Source organism: Colletotrichum costaricense, assembly GCF_030867565.1.
Source record: "Colletotrichum costaricense strain IMI 309622 chromosome Unknown Scaffold_18.1, whole genome shotgun sequence".
In the NCBI taxonomy this organism is placed as follows: Eukaryota; Fungi; Ascomycota; class Sordariomycetes; order Glomerellales; family Glomerellaceae; genus Colletotrichum; species Colletotrichum costaricense.
The window spans coordinates 497,253-514,088 of record NW_026848247.1 but is presented as its reverse complement, the minus strand read 5'-3'; the positions used below and the strand labels follow the sequence as shown (position 1 = coordinate 514,088).

At 54.0% G+C, this 16,836-nt stretch overlaps 8 protein-coding genes across 8 annotated transcripts; 5 read left to right on the top strand and 3 right to left on the bottom strand.

Moving 5' to 3' along the window:
• Window positions 1-113: 113 nt before the first annotated feature.
• On the top strand, window positions 114-1,293 carry CCOS01_13720 (uncharacterized protein; the record flags this gene model as incomplete). The annotated part of the gene is made up of 2 exons (XM_060461865.1): window positions 114-206; window positions 481-1,293. 2 exons carry the CDS (start codon window positions 114-116, stop codon window positions 1,291-1,293), a joined length of 906 nt encoding a protein of 301 aa, XP_060307585.1.
• A 643-nt stretch (window positions 1,294-1,936) lies between these two features.
• CCOS01_13719 (uncharacterized protein) lies at window positions 1,937-2,668 on the bottom strand (the record flags this gene model as incomplete). The annotated part of the gene is made up of 3 exons (XM_060461864.1): window positions 1,937-2,136; window positions 2,192-2,436; window positions 2,526-2,668. The coding sequence occupies 3 exons, from the start codon at window positions 2,666-2,668 to the stop codon at window positions 1,937-1,939; spliced, it is 588 nt and encodes a 195-aa protein (XP_060307584.1).
• A 1,165-nt stretch (window positions 2,669-3,833) lies between these two features.
• On the top strand, window positions 3,834-5,076 carry CCOS01_13718 (uncharacterized protein; the record flags this gene model as incomplete). Its single annotated transcript, XM_060461863.1, has 4 exons — window positions 3,834-3,908; window positions 3,967-4,264; window positions 4,360-4,652; window positions 4,915-5,076. 4 exons carry the CDS (start codon window positions 3,834-3,836, stop codon window positions 5,074-5,076), a joined length of 828 nt encoding a protein of 275 aa, XP_060307583.1.
• Window positions 5,077-6,026: 950 nt separating this feature from the next.
• CCOS01_13717 (U3 small nucleolar RNA-associated protein) lies at window positions 6,027-7,820 on the top strand (the record flags this gene model as incomplete). Its single annotated transcript, XM_060461862.1, has 1 exon — window positions 6,027-7,820. One exon carries the CDS (start codon window positions 6,027-6,029, stop codon window positions 7,818-7,820), a length of 1,794 nt encoding a protein of 597 aa, XP_060307582.1.
• Window positions 7,821-7,993: 173 nt separating this feature from the next.
• On the bottom strand, window positions 7,994-8,791 carry CCOS01_13716 (uncharacterized protein; the record flags this gene model as incomplete). Its single annotated transcript, XM_060461861.1, has 2 exons — window positions 7,994-8,182; window positions 8,252-8,791. 2 exons carry the CDS (start codon window positions 8,789-8,791, stop codon window positions 7,994-7,996), a joined length of 729 nt encoding a protein of 242 aa, XP_060307581.1.
• Window positions 8,792-10,209: 1,418 nt separating this feature from the next.
• Window positions 10,210-13,923, bottom strand: CCOS01_13715 (uncharacterized protein; the record flags this gene model as incomplete). The annotated part of the gene is made up of 1 exon (XM_060461860.1): window positions 10,210-13,923. One exon carries the CDS (start codon window positions 13,921-13,923, stop codon window positions 10,210-10,212), a length of 3,714 nt encoding a protein of 1,237 aa, XP_060307580.1.
• Window positions 13,924-14,317: 394 nt separating this feature from the next.
• On the top strand, window positions 14,318-14,494 carry CCOS01_13714 (uncharacterized protein; the record flags this gene model as incomplete). The annotated part of the gene is made up of 1 exon (XM_060461859.1): window positions 14,318-14,494. One exon carries the CDS (start codon window positions 14,318-14,320, stop codon window positions 14,492-14,494), a length of 177 nt encoding a protein of 58 aa, XP_060307579.1.
• Window positions 14,495-16,237: 1,743 nt separating this feature from the next.
• CCOS01_13713 (uncharacterized protein) lies at window positions 16,238-16,807 on the top strand (the record flags this gene model as incomplete). Its single annotated transcript, XM_060461858.1, has 2 exons — window positions 16,238-16,417; window positions 16,583-16,807. 2 exons carry the CDS (start codon window positions 16,238-16,240, stop codon window positions 16,805-16,807), a joined length of 405 nt encoding a protein of 134 aa, XP_060307578.1.
• Window positions 16,808-16,836: the final 29 nt, after the last annotated feature.

The window sequence follows — 16,836 nt, the reverse complement described above, 5'->3', positions numbered from 1 at the left end:
CGATGGAAAAGAGTATACCTGCCTGAGCCACTTTATCGACCACTGGCCGACCATCGATAGCTACCTTGCCAGGGAGTCTGATAGCTTCGTCGTGCTTCTATAGAAGCTGCCCGATGGATTTTCCCCTTGGTAGTAGTCGCGATGCCATCTTCATTGTCGGTGTCGCTACCACAGGCTGTGTAGCTGCTCAGAGAGTAAACAAGGTGGTAAGGCCAGATCTGGATACGAGCTTAATATACTCTTACGCGGGTGATAGATTCATCCACTGCTCTCCTGGGCCAAATCTGCCACTCTTATAGCGAACAAAGGAAAACAATAATATATATATATGTTTTTTTTAGAGAAATGCTTTAGCTTATTCTGTATTGTTATATATTACTCTATCAATTGTTTTTGGCTTATTCCGTGCTGAATAGGCCTTGGTTGGAATGTGAGAGCTTGAGAGGGCCGGCGAAAGGTTTTTGGCTTTATTCGTCACAGGGTCTCTTTTGTGAGCTGTGTATCAACGACATCACGGCGCCAGAGCAGCGAAAGCAGCGGCAATGGCCAGACGAAGCACACCTGAAGCGCCACCAGGAAACAAAGTTTCATGTCGGCTACGAAGCTTGGTGCAGACGCGTCAAGTTTATCAAGAAGACACACAAGAGCACGGGATATGAATGCGAACTTTATGCGAGTTCTGCGCCCCCCAAGGCCCCCGTCCATCTCTTCGCCACAGTCGACGAGCTCGAGCGTCACATCTCCGGATCAGATTCTGGTGGTATCACGGGCATTCGGGCGGCTTGGGTGACGGAGCCTGCGATTATCGAGCAGCACGATGCCTTGAAGCAAGCTCTGGGATGGGATCGACCGGAGTTCCGATCCTCCGCTGCCGGTGAGCAGCGGAACCAGGCTGATCGTAGCAAGAAACGAAAGAGCCGCGGGTGGCAGTCTGAGAATCTCCGGGAGCTCGACGATGGACTTGATGTCCCAGGAAATCCGGCCATCATCTTGGGCGGACCGCGCAGGCCAAGCTTTCCAGCCATCAACGACAGAAAGGGCAGTGTACTTTTGTACCCAGCTCAAGAGATACTACCAGAACGTTTAGCGGATTTGCTCTCGATTGCATTCACCGTCCCGGATGAGCATGTGGGTGTGCCGGATGCTGAGTCAACTGTGCACGCACACCTTGCCAACCACCGCTCGAGTATGGTTACTATTCTGCCGCCCCCAGGCACGAACGACAACACGCCTAGCCACCATCTTGACATCATAAGCCTTGTCAACAACAAGGCCGGCACGTCCAAGCCCTGAGAGGATGCTGGGTTTAATGATATGACTTATACGAGCAGTGTGGAGAGACATGATTCGCGGCTTTACTCAGGGGAGGAGTGTCGTGAAGGTGACGAAAGGGGGACGGCCGAGTCGCCGGGGACGAATACTTACTTTGCAAAACAACTGCTTGCCTCATAAGTTCAAACTGGCCTGGTCTTTTCTCTCCTTTTTTTCCTAGGAGATAGCAAGATATTATGAAGTTCAATGTCCAACAGCCTCACCAATGCCTCTTGTAGATTCACAGTCCGTTTCTCATACCAGAGGCACTTGATGTACATTGCCTCTCTGCGGAAAGAAACGAAATTTGAGTTCCCCATGATTTGACGTGTTCAAGTGACGTGATGGAGAATCTTACAGTACAATGTCCCTTGAAGCTTCATATTCAAATCGTGTATGGCACAGTACGATAACAGCAGCCAGAACGGTCGGGACACGTTGTCAATCTTCGTTGGATGTCTTGTAGGTAGCTGTCTAAAGTATGCTTCTGCAACGTGAATCTGATACGTGATACATAGCTCCCAACGCTTCATGCACCATGGAGTGCGCCCTATAGTTCTATCTCTCATTGACATGCCAGATGATGCTCCCTTTCGCGTTCAAACGACCATTCTCTACCACACTATCACTCTTTGCTGTTATTGGAGTTGCTCGAGCCGGTCTTCCGGCGCTTCTGGCGTGATGGCCTTTGCAGAGACTCGTCGGAATCCGACGGCTCCACCTGTGTGGCTGCTGCTCTCTTGACTCTGTCGGCACCCAGTGCCAAGTAGAGGTCCTCAATCCCCTCCTGCGAGAGGCTGACGAGGGCAGTGACGAGATCATCATCTATGCTACGGTTAACATACGCATCCAACTCCGAGTAAAAGGACTTTGTACTTACTCGACTCGGAAGAATCCGACTCCAACTCGTCGCATATGGCGTCCCTGAACTCGGTGGCATTGTGGCCAAACGTGGCAGTACTGCCTCGCTTGACATACGGCTTGTACTTCTTGCGTGCGATGAAGGAGTCGTATTTGGTTGTGACTACTGCCCAAAACTGCTCCTTGATGCATCGAACGGCAGCCTCGTCCTCGTCGTCACCCTCATTGTCCGACTCATCCTTGCGCTTTTTGCCTTTGCTTATGCTTTGCTCAAGGTTAGTTACAATGTCTAGTTATAGAAGAACCAATGAAGGGGCTGCCTGGCTCTTCACCGTGCTCAAGAGAAGTCATACTTTTCACTCTTTGTGAGCTGCTGCTCGATCCTCGTCAACAGCTTGAGCATCAGTACATTCTGCCGACATAAGACCTCAAGATTGTTCAGGACTACTTGGTCCGAGAGGCTCAGGACGGACGCATCCCGGGGCATCGCCCACATCGCGGTTTTTTGTACGTCTACCTCAACGTCGGGTAGCTGGGTGGTTGTCTTTCTCGCTCGGGGCAGTGTACTTTAAGTAGGGTTTATCGTCTCTGTAGGGAAGAAAATTGGACGTGTACGTGAGAGGACACTCGGTGGTGCGGCTGGGGGGGGGGGGGGGGGTGTGTGTGTTGTTGGTGTGGGGGTGGGGGGTTGTTTTGTTGGTGTGGGTGTTTGGGGGGGGGGGAGGGAGGGGGGGGGGGGGGGGGGGGGGGGGGGGGGGGGGGGGGGGGGGGGGGGGGGGGGGGGGGGATCAGAAAAGATCAGGCTGCTTCGTACGAAATCGAAAACTTGATGACTCTCGTAAGAAACAAAAGGATAATGTACTTCGTGTGACTAGATGTGAAAGTGTACCGGCCGAGTCGACGTGATCACATGGAATGATGGAGATTTGAACGTTGGTTATTCAGACCCGACGATGCTAGACTGAGAAAGCTGAGATTTGGAGAGGACGAGAGGACGAGAGGGTAATGCTTTTTTTTTTGTGGGATTTGCCGATGTGCCTTGGGGTATGTCACGGGCGTGACGAGGTGAGAAGGAAATTGGTCTGCGGAAGGCACGATGTAGTCATTGCGCTTGCCCATCGTACCTTCCCACCCATCGTACCTTCCTACCCATCGTGCCTTCCTATCAACGTTACCCTCCCCCCCCCCCCCCCCCCCCCCCCCCCCCCCCCCCCCCCCCCCCCCCCCCCCCCCCCCCCCCCCCCCCCCCCCCCCCCCCACCCCACCCCCCCCCCCTCCCCCCCCCCCCCCCCCCCTTCCCCCCCCCCCCCCCCCCCGGTGCCTTCCCACACAACCACCCTTCCTCCTCCCATGCCTTCCTACCCAGCCGTCCTCCCTAAAACACTATCCTCGCTAGGTACATCACCATCCTCGCTGCTTCACCGTCCTCAACGCATCACCATACAACTGACTAGCTTCACGCTCTGAATCACTACTTATATCAGACATCTCTGGCGGCAGGCCGAGTAAACTTTTCGCTTCCTCTCACTTTTTTATATTCGGCTTCGACACCTCTACCTCTCTCGGGCGAACTCATCTCGCACACGAAGGCGTCATAAATTCATACAATTCAGAAAAGGACAGTGCCCTTTCACTCAACTATCACGCAACCCGAGGACAACATGGTCTCCAAGAAGCTGCGTCGCAGAGTGAAGGGCGAGGCCCAGAAACTTCGGCGTTTTTGCGCCGAGCATGAAGTGAGTCTCGCTCTGAATCTTTGGCTGTAAAAGGAGACACACTTATCCATTTGTTTAGGTTGGTCAGGCTTGGATGCGCTATAAGGCGGAAGTTGATGCGATCTCGATGGCCAGAAACCTCGCGAGATTGGACTTGGGCAACGACACCAAGGCCATCGAGGAGACGGGAGCCGAGCAGTCATCTCTGCCTTCATCAAGGCCCAAGAACAAGACGCAGCGACAAGCTACTCGTCGCAGGATTCATTACAAGGAGGACACAGACGGCGACATCTCTAGCGATGAAGGCGAGGACGATGACGATGACGAAGACGACGATCAGAGTACAGTCACGGAGGCCATTACCGACGATGGCATGAGTCTGTCAAGTCTCGCATCAGGAGAGGAGTACACAGCGGAGGAACTGGCCGACGCTCACACCAGCTTGATGGCCAAAAGAGCTATGCCCTTTTAGCGCGTGAGCAAGACGACGACGATAACCAAGTCTTGTTTATGGAGGTTAGTGATGACGAGGATGGCGACGATGATGAGGAGTACGAGGACGATGAGATGCTAGATGCGAGCTCGGTGGACTCCTTTATGGAGGAGGACGAGGCGGAAGTAGAGGATATTACGGCTTCGGAGAAAGTCTTCTTTGATATTGACGAAGGCTTTGCGGCTCAGAAGCGTAAGGGCGAGGAGCAGAGAGCGGCCAGGAACGAGGACAAGAAAGCGAGGCGTGCAAAGAAGAGAAAGCTGGCACAAGAAGTAGAGGAGTAGCTCAATTTCGGGGCATTTGGGACCCCTATGAAGCGAAAATAGACGCGTGCTGGGCAGTCTTTTATTTTGGTATTCTGAGAATTCATTCTGGTTTCCTACCTTTGACAAAGAGGTTGAATAGTCAAGACGACAAGAATAAGAAAGTCAGGAATGATAAGCAGGCCAGTAGGCATCGTAGTCTTCGCCTAGCATCTTCTTATTTGGTCACCCACTTGCCAGCCTGAGTCTCGCTTTGAGTACGGGCACATAGGTCTGCTCGCCGCCTGGCAGCGATACCATGACTGATGACGGCAATAGTTTGTCAAGTCTTGCGGCAGGGGAAGATTATACGGCAGAGGAACTGGACGACGCTCAGAATCAGCTGAACAACCAAAAGAGCTACGCCCTGATGCCGACGAGGACAAGAAAGTAAGACGAGCAAAAAAGAGGAAATTAGCAGAAGAAGTAGAGGATAACTAAAAAACAAAAAACAAAATAATATCTCTAAATACCAAGATCACAAACTACTAGTCAAGTAGGCAACACAGTCGTTTACCGCTCTATAAGTATCAAAGTACCTAGCTCTCTTATCCTTCTTCTTCAGAGTACTCTCTCATAAATATATAGAATACAAAGATAAGAAGAATGATGAAGACAGCGAGAACAATGAGGATAGTAAAAACAATAAGGATAATAAAAATAGTACAGGAAAGCTGCCTCTGCCCTGGCAGTCGGACTGATTTGGAGTAGCTGCAGCATTGTCATGCTGATGGTCGTGTCTCGCAGGGTTTCTCCGATGCTGAATGGCTTGATACCGTACTCAGTTGTGCCCTTGATGGGCAGCAATGTCCTGGGCCGTCTTCCAGACTTGGCTTCAACCGCGGTGCGATTATGATGGTTGTCTGCATTGGTTGGTGATTGGGGTGATGCCTGTTGTCTTTGTTTTCCCTTGGAGGCTTCATTTCCTCCCTCCCACCAAAGGCAGTAAGAACGATAAAGATAATAAGAAGGATAAAGATAGTGGAAACCTCAAGAATGAAGATAAGAAGAATAAGAAAGTCAGGAACAATTAAGAGGTAAGTAGGTATTATGGTCGAGTGTCGACCAGCATCTTATTTTGTCACCCACTTGCCAGTTTGAGTCTCGTTAGGAGGGGTCCTAAATGCCCCGCAATCGAGCCTTATCATCACTCAAGCACCATTGGTTGATTTGTTTTCTAGCGTGTACAACTACGCCAATCAAATCCTCCTTGAAGATGCAAGGCTGAAAGCTCCATTAAAAAAATTCTGGACGTCCTCTGCAAGCCGCTCGTCCATTCCCACCTCGATCCGCTGGTGCGCCCACGACCAAACGAGACAAGAAAATCACCACCGACCGGCGACAATGGCAAAAGAACAACCGTTTGAGCAATTCTCCGAAGAGGAAGAGGTCACCTCCTCCGAGGAGTCAGAATTTGAGGAGGAAGTCCCCCGCCAACGCAAACCGAAACCCGTGTTCGACGAAAAGGATTCCGACGAAGAGGAGCTCGAGAAGCTGGTCCTGGGAGGCAAGGCCGATTTCCGCGAACAGCTCTTCCGCAACGATGTTCTCGGCGATATCGAACGACTCGAGAGAGAAAAGAACCTCCAGCTCACCAAGCCGGACGACGAGCCCACACTAGAGGAAGTCGCCGACCACGATCTCTTCTTCCTCGACACCGGAGTCCCCGCGGCAAAGGGCGGCGCAAAGGCGGGCAGCAAGCAAGAGCCAGCGGCCGTTGACGAGAACGCGCCTGCGTGGGAGGACAGTGATGACGAGCGATTGACCGTTTCCCTAGCGGCCGCGACGAGGTTACGAAAGCTGCGCATCACCGAGGCCGAGGACATGGTCAGCGGCGCAGAGTACAGCAGAAGACTGAGACAGCAATTCGTCCGCCTCAACCCGCTGCCAAAATGGGCGCAAGAGCCTTCGTCCGAGGGAAGGCCCGCAAAGAGGAGAAGGCGCTCCTCGGCCGCCGCCTCCAACTCCTCTATTAGCTCCGACGAAGAAGGCAGCGATACGAACCTCTCCGCGGCGCCCCTCGAGAAGTTCATGCGCGACGTCCACCGCCTCGCCGGCAAAGGCGCTGCCAACGGCGGCAAAGCCCGCCTCCGCCCCGAAGTCATTGACATCCAGCGCACGCGCGAGATCCCCGACACCCACAAGGCAGCCGTCAACAACCTCTCCTTCCACCCGCGATACCCCGTCCTCCTCTCCTCGAGCGTCTCCTCCGTGCTCTACCTGCACCACCTCAACCCGACGGCCCACCCGACGCCGAACCCGATGCTTACCTCAGTGCAGGCCAAGGGCGTCGACGTCCGCCGCGCAGAGTTCCTCTACCCGTCGGGCGACCAAATTTTCTTCGCCGGCCGGCGCAAATTCTTCCACAGCTGGGACCTGCAGACGGGCAACGTGCAAAAGACGTCGCAGATCCAGGGCCACAGGCTCGAGCACAAGACCATGGAGCGCTTCAAGCTCAGCCCCTGCGGGCGGTACATGGGTCTCGTGGCGTCGACGCGCAAGGGTGGCGGCATCATCAACATCATCAGCACCGAGTCGAGGCAGTGGATCGCCGCCGCCCGGTTGGACAGCCGGCACGGCATCGCCGATTTCGTGTGGTGGAGCAACGGCGAGGGCATGTCAATCCTCGGTAGGGACGGCTCCGTCGGAGAGTACAGCGTGGCCGAGAAGCGGTTCCTGGCTGTATGGCACGACGATGGCTGCGTGGGCGGCATCGTCATCGCGCTGGGTGGCCATCAGGGCCCCGAACTCCTCGGCGACGACAGGTGGGTTGCCGTCGGCTCCAGCAGCGGCATCACCAACATTTACGATCGCCACACGCTCGTCAAGACGTCGTCCAAGGCCGGCGAGGTCGACGTCGAGCAGCGGCCCGAGCCGACGCGCACGTTTGAGCACCTCGTCACACCCATCACGGTGTTGACCTTCTCCCCCGACGGCCAGCTGATGGCATTCGGCAGCACAGAGTCCAAGGACGCGCTGCGCCTGGTTCACCTCCCCAGCTGCACCGTCTACAGGAACTGGCCCACGGAACAGACGCCCCTGGGCAGAATCACGAGCGTTGCGTTTGGGCGGAGCAGCGAGCTTCTCGCGGTCGGCAATGATACGGGCAAGATTAGAATGTGGGAGATTAGGAGTTAAGAAGGGTATCCAAAAAAGAAAATTCGGTTGGCATGTTTGTGTATTGAGGTTAATCATCTGGCGTGAGGGCCTGTCTTAATTACATCTTCCTGCATCAAAAACGGGCTGTCCTCTGTGCTCTTGCCATGTCGACCTTTCACTCATCTCTCATTTAGCATTAGAACCTCCCAGCATTAAAATCTCATCTTGCGCCGTAGGGAGCGGAGCGGATCGCCCTTGGGGAGCTCCTTGCTGGACATGAACATGCGGTTCTTGCGGCAATACCGTCCAAGCTGGGAGGGATTCTTGAAGAACTCGACCTCGCCGGGTCGGTTCTCGACACTGAGAAACTGCTTGATGCTGACGTGGACCGTCTTCAGGGCCTTTATTCATAGGAGATTCACACTGTCAGCCGCCGATATATCACGCAGTGCTTCTTGAGGGTAACTCACCTTTCGGCATTGGGTCTTGGTGGGCAGATCCGCTTCCAGACCCAGATCACCGCAGAGACGCTGCCAGTCGGCCAGCTCTCTCTTGCCAAAGTACTCCTCCCAGCGCGCGACGAGGTTCGTCTGAACCTTCGCCTGCTCCTTCTGGGTCAGCTTCCTGTTCATCCTTGGCGCGCTGTTCTCGCCGTTCGCCTTCTTCTCCTCATTAGGATCGACGTTCTTGGGGTTCTTGAGACCATCCAACGCCTCCTTCAGCTCAACACAATCCAAGATCGCATCATTACCCTTCTGATCATGACCGTCGTCGTTGCTGCCGCCGTCTGCATTCTCCTCCCTCTTGATGTTCAACTGGATCATCATCTCCTCAATGTCGCGAAGATCGGCGCCTCCTTCGCCTCCATTATTGCCATTCTCCTCCTCCTCCTCCTTCTTGATGGTGAGCTCGCCCATCATCTTCTCCAAGTTCTGCAGCTTGGCGCCTCCTTCCTCAGCTGCGGCCTTCTCCCGGGCCTTGCGGGCGGCGCTCTTGGTTCTGCGAGTCATTGTCGGTTTGCAGGAAAATGAATGAGGCCGTATCTGAGAGAAGTGAGTAGCGGATGAAAAAATGAGAAATTCTCAACTCAAAAGAGTACGAGAATGAAGCATGAGCCGATGCCGATATGACCGAAAGCGGTTTTATGCGGGCGCTCCGTTTGACCCGTGTTGGTTCAATAAGGGGGATAAGGTCGCACAAACCCGCCGCGGAAGGATGGCGATCGCAAAAGGTGGGAGAAAAGATGAAGTGAGGAACGAAGACTCACTCGACTGAGAAGCAGGCGTTTTTTGTTCCACTCGTGTATTTAGGATAATACTCAGAGCCATGGAGTATTGCGTCTCAACTTTAGAACGTACATGGACCCTGAATGGCGCAGCATGAGATTGTCTCTGGTCTTAGCACAAACCTTGATCCCAGTCATATTTAATTACAGCAAACTCAAACCAGATCCAGTGCAAGAGACGAGCAGGGGAATCATGTTCATTTACACGTCAAGAGACGTTCAAGTACTGATCGATGGCGGATGGGATTCTCTGTACCGCGTGGTCGTGTAGAGACAGCCGAGCAAGTTTGACACGTCCAATAAGGCGCTCGAGGTATACCATGTAAGACAGATTGAAAGACATGCCAAGTTTAGAGTAGCCTCGGAAGAGACAAACATTTCCCCGAGATAACCATCTGCGCCTCTTTGCCTACATAGGGGTAAAGAAAGAATAAGAAACAAAAATTCCACAAAATTGTATATGATACGATCGCACTATTGCAGCACTGCTCTGAAACATTATCATTTAGAAATAAATCTGGAGATCCCGTGGTTATGGACTCCGAGATAATCGTTCAAGGTGCTCGAGGCAAGGCACTCGAGGTTTAGATCCCATGCAAGCTTGTTCATTTATCTACCCTTGCCACGAGCCTCGAGTTTGGCCCCATTGCATTTCCAACTGTTGGTGAGTGGCGGTATGTCGGGCGAGCGCTCAAGGGCGGTAAACGCAACTTTCGGGAGACAAACGGCTCAAGTTACACAGAAGTCTTGATAACAAGGCTGACCTGGATCAGAGCAATGTCACAGAGTACGCACATATACCAGATCTGTTACAAGCGAGCATATAGAATGAGTAGTTCATACCGGTTTCTAGATTTCGTGCTTTTGATTGCCTAATTCTAGTAATAGCGACGTAGACTGCGCTTTTGATCAGGCAAAACAGCCCGCCATGCATCGCTTGCGCGCTTGCGTTGAAACCCGTTGTATCAAAACAAAGTACCCCAAACGCCAATTCATGCCAACATCCGGATTTCTGCCCGGGTGGCCGCTGGACCTAGTCTCCGTGCCGCCGTCCAATCCCCCCCCCCCCCCAAGTCATCATATCATCATATTTTTAAGAATCCTCCTGTGACGTTTATCCTTCTATCAGTCCCGGCAATGCGTTCAAAACGCGAAAGCGTTGCCCAGCCCCAAAACTCCTGCACCTCCAATTCCCCTGCTCTCGCTATTGCGTCGACTATTGCCAGGCACAAGGACCATGCCCTTATCGTTGTCGAGTGTCAACAGTACTTGCGATGGCCGTCGTTCTAGCTTCCCCTGGCTCTGTAGGGCTCTGATACCGACCAAAGCACCACGGAGACCAATGTCGAGACGACGCGGTTCCTGGAGGCCGAAGAACCCCGCAGTCGGTGATGAAAATTGACGTTTATGGCCGAATGATCCGCCGAAGGATGCGTAACTCGAGCTAGGACGGGCAAACAATGGCCGAGGGATCGACATCTTGCGCATGTGACCGAAGTAGCTGTCGCTCGAGTCGTCAAAGTGGTATGATCTTCTCTGCGGCGACCAGTGCGAGAGAGACATGGTTTCGTCGTGAACGGTCGCATCGCTGGAGAATTCGGGGAATGGTACGGTAGGCTCCGAAGGTTCTGAGTAGTCCGAATCCTCAGTTTCAGTCATCAACGGCGGAGTAGACGGTTCACGAGTTTCCTCTTTGTCGCTGAACGAGGGCGCCGAGTCCGATGTCGGCGTACGAGGAGCTTCATCCGAGACGGACTGGGCCTCGGTCAGGACTGGAGGTTGTGAATCTCTGTGAATCTGCTCGGAGGAATCAAGAGTCGGCTCGACAGGTTCCAGGGGAACCGCGGACAGCTCAATGGCTTCGGGGGCAGGAGGAACGTCGGGAACAGCGGGCTCGTGTGTTTCAGGAATAGAAGGGTCCTCGGCAACTTCGGGAAGAGAATCCTCAGTTGCTTTGGGTAGCAAGGGCTCGATTGCCTCGGGAATGTGCGGGGCGGTGGTAGGTTCGATCGTGTCAGTGGAAGACGTACAAGAATCGACTTGGATAGTCGAAGCCAGAGCGGATGGCACATCCTCAAATAGAGAACCTGACTCCATCACCTCAACAGCAGGCGGTAAAGCTCCCTTCTCGAGATCAAGGGAAGGCGAAGCTGAATCAACCCGATTAGGTGACGCCGTCGCAGAATCGAGAATAAGGGGTGAGAGTGGCCCATTGTCGAAGTTGACGGGAGAGTTCAGCCCAGTCTCCGTCGCCGTTGCAAAGCTTGAAGGGCTCGACATGATGGCGAAGGCAGATGTAGAGTCTGCGTCATGGAACTCAGCATCAGAGTCGTCCTCGTCCTCTTCGACGATGGTTTCAATAGAGTACTCTAAGAAGCCTTCGAAGGATCGGGGAGGGGTAGAAGGCCTAGCTCGTGGTACGTCTGGAGTGATGACGATCACTGGCTGTTGTTGGCTTATCGACTCCTCGGCATTCTGTACTTCGGCTTCAAGCAATGCTTCCGACTCCGGTGCGACCGACTGTTCGTCGGCATCGACTGGTTCGCAGCAGTATTCGAGCCAACCTTCTAGAGCAGGCTCTTCAGATGGCTCGTCGACCTCCGCGGCAGGCGATACCGGCAAACAGGCGGCAGCAGACTGGACCTTGGGCTCCGACTCAGCAACTTCTTCGACCTGGACAATCACATCCTCTAGTTCTGGCGAAGGCGACGGTTCCGAGTCGGTCAGTGACCGCTGTTCGGAACCAGAGTCGGTTGATACCAGAGATTGTCTGGAAACAGACCGGCTGCCTTTACCCAGCAGGCTGAACTGTCGTGGGCCGTTGAAGCGCTGCATCGTCGGTGTCGGCGGCCCTACTAGTGAATCGTCGACAAGGTCGCTATCGGAGGTTTCTGAACCGGCAATGTTCGGATCTGCGTCAAATTGTTGAGGGGTTCCCGAGAGCGTTCGCATAAAGGTCGGCGTGATCAAGAGGCTATCGTGGGGCGTGCCAATGTTATCGTCGGCAAGGCTTGGAGTAGACGACGAGGATGGATATGTAGTTTCGCCGTCTTCAGTCATCGAGAAGGACAAACTGCTGCCGCTGCAGTCGAGCTGATCTCTGGAAGCGATTGCTTTGGCTGGAGTTTCAGGCTGTTGCGAGGGCCCCACGGTGTCATTGACGCTTCCGGCCATCGTTTCAACCCCACTGCTATTCTGAAGCGTTTCATCTTCGAGGATCGAAGGTTCGGACGACTCAGTGAAGCTGCCATCGAAAGAGTCCGGCACGGCTCCATTAGGCGTCGGGATCGGGAGCGGGCTACTAGATGGTAAAGCTTCCATCTCTGCAGGGTCATTCGCTGCAGGAACTGGCCGCTCGACAACGCGAATGTTCTGTGGCTGAGAGTCGTAGAGAGCGCACGTGTCTTTCACCACCAAAGCAATGTCGGATTGGATTCGGCTCTTGAGTTTCGACAGGAAATTCTCCTTCACAGTCTCAGGATCTTCGTCTTGGCGCTGTCCCGTCGCGTAGTACGGCGAACGGGCCACGAGGGTCTTGTCCAAAACCAGGTGGCCACGCTTGTGAACCATCAGAGTGATACTTATATCGTTGCCTCCGAGGATATCCGCAACGCCGGTCTGCACTCTGTCCAAGATGGCTTTGACCGTTCTCCGAGAATAGCAGGCAGTTGAGTCGAGGCAGACAGCAAATGGCTTTTCGGTTTTCCAGCCGCGCCCGGAGAGTTCATAAACTGTGACTCTGAGGTCGTCCATCTCGTTCAGTTCCTTGTCAGTATCATCTCGCACCGCTTCAAAGGCATGTTGGAGCTGGCTCAAGAACTGGTCGCAGTCGAGACCCTCAGGGTGCTCGAAGAGGAGCAGGTTGCTATCAAGCTCGCGGCGCAGGTGCCTGTGATCCAGTCCAAGTTGATTCCGTATTTGAAATCCGACATGAACAGCGTTTTGCTCAGAATGATGGGACTCGTCAAGGAAGTCAAATCTGTCACGAGATTGGCGGTGATGCCTATCAAACACCATCTTCCTAGCATCCAAGGCACGTTGCATCGCTGTTGACAAAACCCACGCCATATCTTCTCCATGGGATAAGGTTAGCGGGGAGCTCTGCTTGCTCTTCAGCGTGATAGTACGTTGCCATTCTCTTTGCCTGCGTGACTTGCATCGACTCCGGAAGGATAGAGTGATCTCGTAGCCGGGGACGAATTCCCAATCTTGGGTAGCATCAATGAAACGCGATTGGGGGACGTGAAGGAGGGAGACCGGGTTGCTCAAAGGTTTGAGAATTTCCAGCTCGCTTGAGGATCGCTCACGTGTCCTTCCTTGCGTCCATCTGAAAGACTTGTCGTGAAGCTTCATAAAGGAGCCTATAATGCGGTCTGTCGAGCGAGCGATCTCCATGGCAGACGGCTTATCCATGGGATACTTCTGGTACGAACTGAACGTTTTCGTTGCCCATGGTTCCGGGCCTCCGCGATAGATCTGGTAGGTCAACTCAAATCGAAGCGGCTTCCCTTCCCCAATCTGTGGGATAGTCCGCTCGAGGGCGGTTGAATCTCTGCGGGTGAGAAGCTCATGAGAGCAGTGGGTTAAGCGACGCATAAGTGCTTTACATAGTTGATCGGTCGGTTCGAATCCGTACGATGATTGATATTGTCTCTCATAGGTAAGATCCAAAGACGGCTGAAACTTGATGCAGACTCGGATAGCCAAGCCACCAGCAGGCGAGGGGGTGTTGAATTTGGGGTCGTTGAGACCAGTTGCGGTTCGAGGCCGCCCCGGGCTTGAAAGAAGAAACCTCCTCTGAAAGCCCGAGGCGCCGGAATGCGACGTTGAAGGACGGACGAGATCAGACTCGGCCATGTCCGTCTAGAGTTGTGAAGGTGAGAATAGCGCCAATGGCCATTCGGTTGGTAGTGTTGAAAAAGGGAGTTTGAATCTCAGTTCCCACCAGACTCAAACCGAACCCGTCAGATGGTGTCCGGGGGAGGGACAACGGGGGTTTTAAAAAGCGGTTTCGACGGGGAAGAGCTAACACTGGCTGGCCCTAATGCAAGCAGTCTCCATCAACAAGTCCATAAAAAGGACGGTAGCACCCAGAGAGGAAAGGTTGCTTGGGACCAAAGAAAGAGGAACCAAGAAAAGTGACGAAAACGGGTAGGAGAAGGAAGCGTAGGCGCTGCAGAAGCAAGAAAGCCAGAAGCACCAAACAAGAGGGCAGCACCAACCGCGCGGGCGGGTCACGCGAGGGATATGTATGAGATGTTATGGCTACGATTGTGGTGCGGTTCTGACGCGCCGATGCGAGAGGTTGGGCGACCCATGGCATGATACGCCCAGCGTAGCTTATTACAGGGGAAGCCTAGCCAACCGGAGGAGCCTCTGCGCAGGAAGCTTTTCTTTGCAGGACAACCTCAAATTACTCTTTAGGTAGTCCGCTACTCCGGATGCCTTTCCCAACTTGGTCTACCAGTTCAGGGTGGTGGTGTGGCCGTGTTTGTTTCTGGAGTGTCCGTACGATAAGGCTGATCATGGCTGATGAGCTGACAGCGAGACTGAGACAGTAGGAGCGGGAGGCAGAGAAACCACAGAAGGAATCTATCCATATTGGTTGGTGACCGAAGTGGGCGCCAGCGAGGTGATTGTCAATGCTACCCGTACCCGCATTGCCGGAGAAGCAAGCAACAAGGGAAATTCATTCAAGGCTCGGTCGGATTGCCATGGTGATTTCCCACGGGCGGCTGCATTGTTGTAGCGTCGTAGCGAATAGCGGCAAGACAACACAACAAGACAACAACATCTCAAATCCACCAGCCATATCCGCTCTTTTCGTTGCCTTGGGTGCCATATTCAGCGAACCCGCGCGAAACCCAACATCGCAGACTCAGTGATGCCCCAAATGAGTCAGCAGCGGCGCAAGCAAGCAGCTTCCAAATAATGGAAGTGGCTGTTTAGTCGCCCGAAATATGCCACTTGGTCGTGGACTCCTCACTTCTGCTCCTCTTCGCTGCATGCTGTGCCTTGAATTGCGCTGTCCTGTCCTGTTTCTGAGGCTGGCATGTGCATATTACTCCGTAGTCTCCTGCCTCATCCAACGCATTGAAATGGAGTTCGCGCTTGACATAAACACAAGGGTCAAGCGAAAGCAGGTGGGGATTGAGCGGATTCCGTACCCCTTATGGCTGCGATTTCTGCAAGTGGTCGTCGGCGTCAGCGACTTAGCAGGCCCATCGACGACTCAGCGCTCGCGTGTCCGTAATAATCCAAGGATTCAGATATCAGGCAATTGGGCAGACCCGACTCGGGGGATGCGGGCCTGGCAAACTGTCGTACAGCACACACGCAGTCTGCAGAAGGCTGGATGCTCCGGGCTGGGCGCCATGGGCTGAACCTGGGCGTCGGAAACTCTCGCTAAGGCGCCTGAAGGAACCCGAATCCGTCACCAGATCCTGGCATGATCTCCGTCCAAACCAAGCTGCCAGATGCCGGGCCAAGGGTGAAGCGTGGGAGAGGAGAATTACGGCACAGATCGGAGAGGGGCGGGCTCACTGGAGTCACTTCTGGCGCCAGCTGCTGTTCCTCCTCCTCCTCCGGCCCCCGGTTTACCGTTCGAGATTGGAGGAGCTTGGGAATCGTGAATGTCTCCAAAAACGACTAACTCGACCCGGGCTGGTTTGCATGACGACAGTCGGACCCGAGCGCCCGTTCTTGACCGCTGCTAGACTCAGCCGTCCGCGCGAGACATGTGCCGAAGGGATTCAGAAACCCAAAGGGATTGCATCTATTTTTCTCCCGGATGGCAAAGCTTGGAGTTGACCCCCGTAATACTATGCCTCCCAGCCAATGGTGACTGTTGCATGACTGTCAAAAGGAAGGTCTACATCGCATCGATCTCTGCGCCCAGTCAACGTCCCGCATTTCATAAGTAGGAGCTCCGCATATTCAAGAACCCGAAAAAGGACCCCAGAATGTCAAGGGTCGACGAGAACCCATGTCCAAAACCCACCTACTAACACCATGTCGATGTCGTGGTCTTGCATCTTGCCCACTCCAATGGGACAATCCACTCACAGTGGAAACCGTGGATACTCTCCTGCGACCACTCAAAGAATCGAGAAAGAGAAAAAATACTCGTCGCTTGCAGGTCCGAGTCCTTCTGCGCGTGGGAATTGGCGTCATGGCGCCAGCCACGCGCCTTTTCCGCTCGCCGCCCGTCTCTGGAGTCTGCCGTTACTGGCTCCTTACCGCTCCGAGACCGAGAGTCTTTGTTCAGGCCGGCATTCCCGCTGCCGAAGAGGCATGTGGCCGCCGCCTGCCTCAGCACCTCTTTACGAATACAAGTCGTCTAAAATGTATGGTTGGTATACGTCGTCGGGCCATCTTGGCAGATAATGGGCGTCATGGAATGCATCCAGACTCGATGCAATGCAAAGTCTCAGGGTCCCACCATTCTGCTTCTTCGGTCCCCTCGGCGTCTCTATTGCAAAAAAACGCCCTCTGGAACCATGCTGCGATCTGCCAGATGCTAGGTTCTCTGACTCAGGTGAATTGGACGGATGGTGGTCCGTCCGAAGTCGTGGGCAGCTTCGAGACTCCGCCGACGCACAGAATAGTTCGTCTCGATCGAGCAGCAGATGATGCATCGAAGCCTGGGTCCGAGCTCGAAGTTGTTCAGGATCCTGAAGTGATTCGACGGCCATCCTGGGGTAGTCGACGACGCGCCGTCGTTGGCCGCCACCAATCGTAGAGTATTCTTGTCGCGGCCCGCAAACGGTT